At 33.1% G+C, this 10,346-nt stretch overlaps 1 protein-coding gene across 1 annotated transcript in view; it reads right to left on the bottom strand.

Annotated features, from left to right (window-relative positions):
- Nucleotides 1-2,840: 2,840 nt before the first annotated feature.
- The window catches only part of MEOX2 (mesenchyme homeobox 2), a 65,376-nt gene continuing 57,870 nt past the window's right edge, over nucleotides 2,841-10,346 (bottom strand). The window contains exon 3 of the mRNA XM_045793114.2: nucleotides 2,841-4,367. Coding sequence (XP_045649070.1) covers nucleotides 4,143-4,367 — 225 coding nt within the window. The 3' untranslated portion in view covers nucleotides 2,841-4,142. The remainder of the gene's footprint in view (nucleotides 4,368-10,346) is intronic.

Genomic DNA, 10,346 nt, shown 5'->3' with positions numbered 1-10,346 from the left:
CCCAAAATACATATTTATAGGTTTGCAGAGTTTGCTGTAGCAATCTTTTTTCTGGAGTCATTTATTCCTTTGTCTACTACCTCTAGCACCATTTTGCAAGAACTGAAAGCAGAAATGTTGAGGTATCCATGAGAAGGGCTGTTCTTCAATATTCTGGTCACCTTTAGGTAGGAAATAGGGAAACCTAACAAGGAACCCCACTTCTATAACACTTTTATGAACACTTTAATAACATTTTTAGTTTTTGCAAATCAATGCTGCAGATTCCTAATGTGTATAAGATTTGAAATGTTCTGAATATCAAACTAAATGTTAATTTCTAAGTAGCTATGAATTTATTTTTATTTATAGATTGCATTTTACTGAAAAAATAAAACAAAAGAAGCTGCCAAGAAAATATAATTACAGTATAACCCCAAAAGGTTCTAAGAACTATATCAATTAAGTATTCGGGCTTGATAGCATTGTAATCTACATACCACTCACCTCAAATATTAACTGAATTTTCTTAATGACATTTTATTAGAAAATAAGTCATGGCATAAGTGACTTATTCTTAAAAATCATCAGCCTAAGTATATTTAGACATTAAGGTGAAAACATAGTAGATATTTCTAGTCACTAACTTGATACACTACTGTCTTGCTACTGATTTTATTTTAGTTCCATCGTTTCCTCTAAACTTCCCTAAGAAGAAAATTAGCATTTGCCATTATAATTATGCTAGTAGTTTTTTTAAAAGGTTATTGGAAACTAGTAGCATTAAAACAAAAAATATTTATTCTAATAATTTACCTTTTCTATCTGCCCTTTAACCTTATTATCCTAAGAAAAGCTATTATTGAATTTTATGACTCATTACTACATTTATTTTGTAATCATTCAAGAGTGTATAAAAACTGTGTTGGTGTTATTTTAAGGGCCTGTAGTTCTCTAAAAAAAAGGGAGCGGGGGGGGGGGGGGGGGGGCTCAGGTCTTAGATCTCCGAAAGGGAAAATACAGGCTGACAACCCTAGGTAAATATGGGAAGTAAGGGGTAATTGGGGTCGTGTTAATAATGAGTTAAAAATATGTGGATCAGCTTTTGGAAAAACTCTGTAGTGTTCATCCCCCTGAATCCTGCTGGAAAAATCACTCTAACCATGATTCCATACTATTTTCAGAGAAAGGTACTTTCATGCTATTATAAATTTCCACAGAGCTATAAGTTCTGAGACAGAATTATATGAAAAGGGCATTATGTGAAAAGATACCATGGCAAGCCAGGATCCTAGTGCAGAATAAAAACAAATAGAGTTCTTTCAGGTTTTGCCATTTCTGGAGTAATTAAACCTGATAGTACATGAGAAGATCTTAAATTTCCTCAGAGGATTTTAATTCAGGAACGATGTGGAGGTATTACCTAGCAAACCTATGTACCACTTTTAAGATAGAATATTACAAAACTACTCCAGAAAGATAGCAAGTTCTAATTAAAATGAGTCTAGCCTGCTTGTTTACTTGTGGATGTGTCGTCATTGTGCTAACATGTTCCAGCATCTTATATGGTGATCATTTTAATCTATTAAGAATAAAATGATGCCCCCTTTTGGTCAGCCAGTGGGCCTTCCTGCCTAGTGATTCTTTATGGTCTCTGGAGTTAAATTTCAGTACATCATTTTAGAGGAGCTCACAACTCTCTAATAAAGTCCATAATACAAATGCCTCACATTTCCTAAATGTCATATCTATTCAGAATCACTTTTTCCTACTTCATTTATCATACAAAATTGTAATTCTTATATCTTTTTCTTTGGCCACAACACTTAGCTCTCTCTGTAGCTACTCCTAAGCAGTCTTTTCCTCTTATTTCTGGAAATTATTTTCCTGCCGCAATGAATTATCCTCCACTTTGTCCCTATTGAACTCAATTCGATTTATATCTTCCCACTTCTCCAATTTGTCAAGATGTTTTGAATTTAAATCTTACAATAAAGTCAGTCCACCCAAGTAGATGTCATCAGTAAAAATACACTTTGTATTCATTCAAGTGATTGATAGAAGAGTGTTTGTTTTATGCCCAGAAGGTGTCAATGTAAATGGTCTTCGCCCCCAAAGTCAATTTAGAAATATTGCTAACTGCTGTGATAACATTTATTACACAAAGGAAAAAGTGTGATATAAACAATCTAATTTATAAAATTTCTTGAATACTCTCTATATATCATGCTGGATTAAGTAAATTGAGATCATTCGAATCTATTTTTTGTCAGTCTCACCATTCTAAAGCAACTTAAATTAATTGAATAATGAGGTTTTGGAAAATTTTACTGATTAGTTTTCTCTATTTCTATTTTGAATTAATTAGGAGGGAGAGGGAGCTGCTGGGTATTTCCAAACATTTTAGGTTGCAGTATGGAACAAATAAAAAAGTGTTATAAAGTTATCAGTAGGACTTAGATATCCAGTGCACATGCAACCATGCATGAAACAAAATACATTTGTATAATCCTTAACTTCTTACATTTATAATGTCCATAAGGACTGAGAATTTGGATTAGCCTATTTAGCTTATTTTCATATCAAAAACTCTGGATGTTTTAACTTAGGAACAATCAATGGATTCATATCCATTATATGTAAGTTTCAAAATGTGTGACTACTGTTCACCTCATCGTGGCAAATAATATTACTTTTTCTCCTTTTGTCTTCAATGACATAAAATACATGAAAAAATCAATTTGGCATATTCTTCAAATCAGGAAAGTGGCTTAGTATTAATGTATTCTTAGATGCTCTTTGATTACCCAAGGACTGATTTTTTTTTATAGTAAAAAATTTCAGAAACCAGAGGGAAAAAATGTAGATGATTCATTTATTATGACCATCTGGAAATACACAAGTGCAGATGAATTTGGGACTTTAAGTATTTACATTAAGACCTGTAAAAATTTAGGAAATCACAGTAGGGAGACCAAAATTATTTACAAAGGATCATTTATTATACACTTTTTTTTTTTTTTACAAAATACAAAGATTGTTGTTCTGCATGAATACATCATATATGAAAAAAATAATGTTTTTACCAAATCTCATTTGAAGACATTCAGAAATTTATTTTCTACCAACTTGACAAATCAATTTTGCTTTGCAACTTGTCTAATGCCATCACCAATCAAGGGGAAACCTTTTTTCTTGTTAATTTAATCATATAACAGCTAGCATTTTAAAGAAATAAAATCAGACAAAGTCTGTCATACAAAGCTCTTTCTGTAAGTTAACTGATTTGCCTATGATCCTAAATTTTTTGTCAAGCTATAAGATAGGAAGAATTGAGGAGCTAGGTAAGTTTTATAATAATGTATTAGCAGCAGTTGATAGAAAATGCAACATAAGATTTGTTTTGTCTGTGGTACAAGAATATGTCCTATCAGACGCTAATGTATTTTCCTCTACTTGAACACAAGTAAGCACGTGCTGATTGTTTCTGGGATGACAAAGTGTATAAACAGACAGGAAGCTGGTTCTGGTTGTCATCGTGAGTGCCTGTTTTCATCAGCTAATATGAATGCATCGCTAAACTTAGTGAAGACAGGAAAATGACTTAAGGGTAATATATACAGAGTTAAAATACATTTTTTATCCACTTAAGAGTGATTTCAGGCACTGTGGCTATTCAGGATAAAATGTTTCATGGTTTATTCTTGATAGCAATTTAATTGTCAGTGCAAGCAAAAGCAAATACCTGCCCACTGTCATACACATGACCTCGTACATCTGGAATGTTCAGAGCAAGTTCATCTTCAGCATCTTCACTCTGGAGGCATCTTGAATTAAAATGTCTCATAGTTTGCTCTTGATAGCAATTTAATTTTCAGTGCAAGCAAAAGCAAACATACCTGCTTACTGTCACACACACTACCCACACATCTGGAATAGTCAAAGCAAGTTCACCTCCATCTTCACCGTGGAAGCATCTTTCATAAGCGGCACTTAGTGTAAACCCTCTATAAATCAGAAAATGAAAAACAGACTGGAGATGCCTGAATTGAATAATATTAAAAAATCGCTGTCATAGTCATCTCTCTGTGTAAACGATGTTTGAGTAAGGCTTGCCATCACGACATTTCTTTCCTGAGAAGGGAGCAGATCCTCTCTGTGTATCATAAGTGTGCGTGCTCGGAGCTGTGGTCACTGTCGTGGCTGTCCTCATTTGCTAGAGAGTCCCCTGTCTGCTGGAGGGTGGCTGCACCAATCCCCGAGAGCTCTGAAGGGAGAAGGGTTCCTTTTTTCACGTTCACCAGTTCCTTTTCTCGAGCGGCAGCTCCTTGCTGTCCTCCTTTTACTCTCTTCCATTTCATTCGCCTGTTCTGGAACCAGACTTTGACCTTTAACGAAGAAAAGGAACAAATAAAAGAAAAAAAAAAGAAAATGAAATGGCATTTTTTTCCCTCCTTTTGGGTCGTCAATGTAAAAATAGCCTCTCAAAGGCTTAGACAAGGACACTGAAGGAGTGAATATGAAAATAAACCAGCACTGAATTTAACCAGATCCCATATTTATGATAGTGACTAAAACTTTCAGAAGATGCATACAAAGCACTATATTTCATATTTTACGACATGCAATATAAGAAGACTAGATGGGAGAGAACTGTCATTTTGGGTTGCTCAAAGGTACTTGGCTTTATAAAGTGTTTCTATGGATATCAGCTAACATTTTCATGATTATCTTGGTCAAACATTTTTTCCTCTAAAGTTTTTTGACTTGACATCTAGCTGTCCATTCCTGAACCAATTTCAAACATACTCAGAGAGCTACTGGGGAAGCTACAACTTGAAGGACCATTCTGTGCCATTACATTCACAAAGCTTTGATTTCATCTTAGAAACTATATATTTCAAACTATATATAGATTTCACAACAGCTTTGTAGACATAAGTTTTCCTTCTAAAATTTAATTGGTTTTGCCTAATACATTGAAGTATATATATCATCAAACAAAAAAATTAAATAAATATGCATTAAATGACCATTTATTTTCCGAACCAGAATAATATTGGCATCATTTCATCTTCTTGTTTTGGAGGAACTTTATATTCCTTTCACATTGCATTTCTCATCATTGTATATTCTTATTAAGCTAAATAGTCCTTTTTGTATTGCATTGATCAGTACTCCACTCAGAGTTACCCCAAGCCTGAATTTTGTGCTTATCATCTCCAAGCCTTTATATAAAACAAGCAAATGAACATAAACAACAGTTTGTGCACAACATGTGACCCGAAAAAGTACTGTTTAATTTTGCTTGTCTTTTAGGTTTGTCAAAATAGAATGTTTCTAACTACATCCTTCTTGACCTATCCATGTTGATCCAAGAGACTTCAATCATTCATTCTTTATGATGGAATACGATTCCACTGTGTGAATATACCACAGTTTATCCATTCTTCGTCCGTGGGCACTTGAACTCTTTTCTTGTTTTCCCCCTTTTATAAATGATGCTGCTATAAACATTCTCACATTTGTGTTCTGATAAACACATGATAGAAATTCTCTGAGAGTATATTCAGGGATCGCATCAATGGGTTGCAGGGTATATGAACATTCACCTTAACATGATAATACAGAAAAACTGCTTCCCAAAGTTGCATCAATTTACCCCCCACCTACACACATAGAGTCCAGTGTGTAAGAGCAGTTACTGACCCACATCTACATCAACATTTGGAGTTATTTGGAGTTACCAATTTTTTTTCCAATATGACTATAAATGTTATCTTACCATGTTCCTACTTTGCATTTCCTGATGACTAATGAAATAAAATACCTCTTTTAAGAAGATTTTTATTTATTTATTTGAGAGAGATAGAGAGAGAGCACAAGCAGGGGGAGCAGCAGAGGGAGAGGGAGAAGCAGACTCACCGCTGAGCAGGGAGCCCAATGCAGGGCTCGATCCCAGGACCCCGGGATCACGACCTGAGGTGAAGGAAGACGCTTAACCGATTGAGCCACCTAGGCATCCCTGAAATAAAACATCTTTAAAATGATGCTTAAATCTTCTTTTATGAAATGCCTCTATATGTCTTATTTACATTGAATTCTTTGTAATTCCTTTTTTCCTTACAGACTTTTAGAATATGTTCTGAATGCTAAATTAATGCTTTGCACTTATATGGCTGCTACTATATTCTCTCAATTTATAGTCTTTTTCCTTTCCTTAAAGTGTCTTTTGATGATCAGAAACCCTAAAATTTAATACACTCAAATTTATCAATTGCTATCACTTCTATGTCTTCATTAAGAACCCTCTTTCTGCTGAGGTCATTAAGATATTCTTCTATGTCTTCTGTTAAAAATTTAAGGTTTGCATTTCAAATTGAAGTGTTTAATTCATAAAATAGTGAACTTAGTATACAGTGCAAAGAAAAGATCTAAATTTCCTTTATGCCTTATGGATAACAAGTTATCCAAAACTATTTATTAAAGAATCCACCCTTTTCCCAGTGATCACTATTTCAACTCCATCAAAAATTAAATTTCCATGTATGTATAGCTTTATTGATGCACTCAACTTTTCTAACTCTATGACAAAATCACAGTCTTAATTATTACATTTCATAATAAGTCTTCATATCTGGTAGAAATAATTCTGTTTTAGTCTACTTCAGAAATATTTTGAATATCCTCCATTTTCATTTAAAAAACAGTATCAATTTCTGTAAATGCACAGTGCTAAAGAGAAGGTGAAGAGAAATATATTAAATTTCCAAAAATGTATTTATTTTAGTGGTCTTCAAATCACAATACTCCATCAAAATTAGTACAGTTTCCTCAGATGTTTGCACCAGAAATAAATAAATAAGTAAGATACTTCTCAACTCTGGATTTTCATTGGCCTATGAGGCCATAATTGAACTCTTATAATCATACGTAACTCTTATATATATTAATCCATTTGACAATTAAAAAATATAAGAAATTGTTGAAAAAGATGGATTAAAAACTCAGAAAATGTAGTAAAAGAAGACTGATTAAAAACTAGTTGACTGGGCTGCATGGCCGGCTCAGTCAGTGGAGCGTGAGACTCTTGATCTCAGGGTTGTGAGTTCGAGCCCCGTGTTGGGTGTAGAGATTATTAAAAAATAAATAAATAAACTTTAAAAACAACAACAATGAAAACTAGCTGATGGGTGTTCATATGTTACTATTACTTAATAACCAAACTATCAGTAGTTACTTTTTATTATATACCTATTTAAAGCTAGGCAACTATACTATAGGTGTTGTTTATGCATTATTTCTAGTAGTCACAATTTTTTCCAGATATCTTTTACGTTATTCCGATTTTACAGATGAGGAAGTTCAGACTCAAAGGTTAAGTAACTTGTTTAAGATTACACAGAGGGGAAAATGGGGTTCCAGAATTTAAACCTGGGGGTGGTTTAGCTTCAGACTGGGCGTTTAGTGTTGTTGCTCCTGTTATATTTCAAACTCCTACTTTTTAAGAATTTGGAATAGAAAAGTAAGGCATATAAAGTATGTGAACTCCATCCATATGATTACTATCATTCATGTAATTCTCCTACTCGATATAATTAGGTTTGTAAATATGACACTATTTCCTGTACTATAATTTAGGTAATTATACTACTCAATTTAATTACCTTTGCAAGCTTGACATTGCATGTTGCATTAGATCTTTTCCACATGAGTTGGGTTCTACTCCTGGCTTCACTTCTAAGTTTCTGTGTGAATTTGAGAAAATTATACTTCTCTCTACCCCAATTTTCATATTTGTAATATTGGAATAATGAGCCTTTCAAGATTCTCCATAGGGATATTTTCTCCATGGACAATTCCAGATGGAAGAAACACATCATCATCATTGTCACCAAGAGCTAAAACATTCAGTCAAAATAATCTTGGCAGAAAATAGGAGGAATAGATTTCTTTTAAAATCTACACTTATTTCCTCTTCTGGGAGAAGGGGTACAGTAATTCTATAATAACAGTATAAAACCTGTTATGTGCAATTCTAAATGAGATAAATGTAAGAATATGGTATTGATTTTAGAAGGCATATAGGCTATTTTGTGTTGTTTTCTGTTACCATGTGAAAATTTGTCACTTCACTTTTTTTTAAAACGGATAAAAGACTTTCATAGTTTTCAAAGGTAGCTACATATGCATACATACATGTACGGATATATGAATACATAAAGACACATACATGCATGTATGTGAAAGCACTTAATAATCATTCAGTAATTATATACTATTTTTCTTTAGAGATTAAATTATATATTTGATACTAGAACTCCATGAAATTATCAGAATAAAAAACAGCAACAAATACATGATAGGTCCCTCTTAAAAAACTGGAAAGGAAGAATGCAAAATATCAAAAGTCTGTGTCCAGATTTATTTTCAAATATACTATAAAATATTGAGGTGAATTGAAATGAGAAAGATTTTTGGGAAAAGCATATGTTTTTCCACTAGCATCACAGTATTAAAAACAAATCTATAAAAGTAATCCCAGATTATAAATCAATATTTCCACTAGAATATTAATACCAAAGTTTTATAAACAAATAAGCTATAGTTTAATTTAGTATCATTTTATAATCCAGCATCGTTGGTTGAATTGAAAAAAACAGCTTTTGCTTTGTTTTGTTTGTAAGTTAGCTAAAGTATAATCATTCAAATGCCTGACACTTCATTTTTTAAAACTAAATATGCTATTTATTTTGATTAAAGTTTACACATGCATTTTATATAATAACCTGCATTTATAAACGAGACAGAGTAAAATTAATCTCACATTTCCTTGGTGACTTTCAAGCTCCACTTATTCATTCATATAGTTGATATTAGTGAATATCTAGCAACAGTTACTGTGTTCCATCAAAAACGGGAGGGGTTAGAGCAAGGAATGTACAAATAAATAAGATAAAGTCTCTGCCCTCAAGACATTCAGAGTTAAGAAAAGAAACATGACTAAGTAACAGTTTACTGACTATATATAAAAGCTTTGATATAAAGATTAGCTTCATATTTTACAGAATATTCTTAAACTGTTTGCTGTTCTAGTTGGTATCATTGCTAATTCACTATTAAGAGATTCTCCCAATGGTCCGTGATATAGTAAAGAACTCTACCCCCACAGTCCCTGTTTCACATGGCTTTACTGCCACATAATTATTATAGCAAATTATTTCTTTCCTCTGGGAATCTCATGCTCTTGGTATTGTTGGCATCAGAAATTTTTGTCCTAGCAACTTAGAGCAATACCGCAGGTTCTAGGAAATTGGGTCATCAAACATTTTGCATATAATTAAAAGAAATCTGTCCATCTTGGAGCATAATGTATAAATTTTGTGAACTTTCATTATTTTGGGGGTCCTAAAGCCAATTTTATCTTCCAGTGTACAATTTCTCTGGAAAGTGCTAGATAAATGAGGTTTTTGTTTTTGTTTTTTCAAATATTTTCTTTTTAAAGTTTGGATCTAAGGCAAGATCCCATATAAAGTGCATTTTGTTTTGTTACATAGTATCATTAACAACTCAGATAAATATAAATTCTTTATCCCAAAAATTTGACTTATGAAAAAATACTATTATTCATTAAATCAAAGGAATATGAATCAAACCTTATAGACTCCTAGTATCTATGCATACAGATAGCTTTCAAAAAATATTCATATTTCAAAAGTAACAAATACATAATAGCCTGCCGTATTATAGTAGCAAATATCTAAAGTGCTCAGTTATACACCTTATTTTTCAGAACATTTGCTTATTATGAAGAAGTCTCACTTGTTATCCCGTGGTATTTACATTTCCTGGATGATCAAACTACTGTTTAAATAAACAGAAAATCATTTATTCACATCTTGATGGCTTTTACTGAAGAAAGCAGCCAAGAAATTTTTGTTTCGATTAATTTGTTTGGATGATATATTTCAGAATTTAGAAATCATATTTTACCCTGTGAGAATCACTGCTGCCATTTGCTAAACATTCGTTTTACCTTTTTATTTAATTTATTCAGTCATTCACATTACAGCCTTTTTTTTTTTTTAAGATTTTTTATTTATTTATTTGACAGAGGTAGAGACAGCCAGCGAGAGAGGGAACACAAGCAGGGGGAGTGGCAGAGGAAGAAGCAGGCTCATAGCGGAAGAGCCTGACACGGGGCTCGATCCCGTAACGCCGGGATCACGCCCTGAGCCGAAGGCAGACGCTTAACCGCTGTGCCACCCAGGCGCCCCACATTACAGCCTTCTATATAAAAGTCCATAATACCTGTCCTTTTAGGGTTCACAATATATCACAGGAGAACACAAATGAAATATGCATCT

This window comes from Ursus americanus, chromosome 3 (genome assembly GCF_024610735.1).
Source record: "Ursus americanus isolate L20-20 chromosome 3, mUrsAme1.1.p, whole genome shotgun sequence".
Taxonomy (NCBI): Eukaryota; Metazoa; Chordata; class Mammalia; order Carnivora; family Ursidae; genus Ursus; species Ursus americanus.
This window is presented reverse-complemented; position numbering and strand designations above follow the sequence as displayed.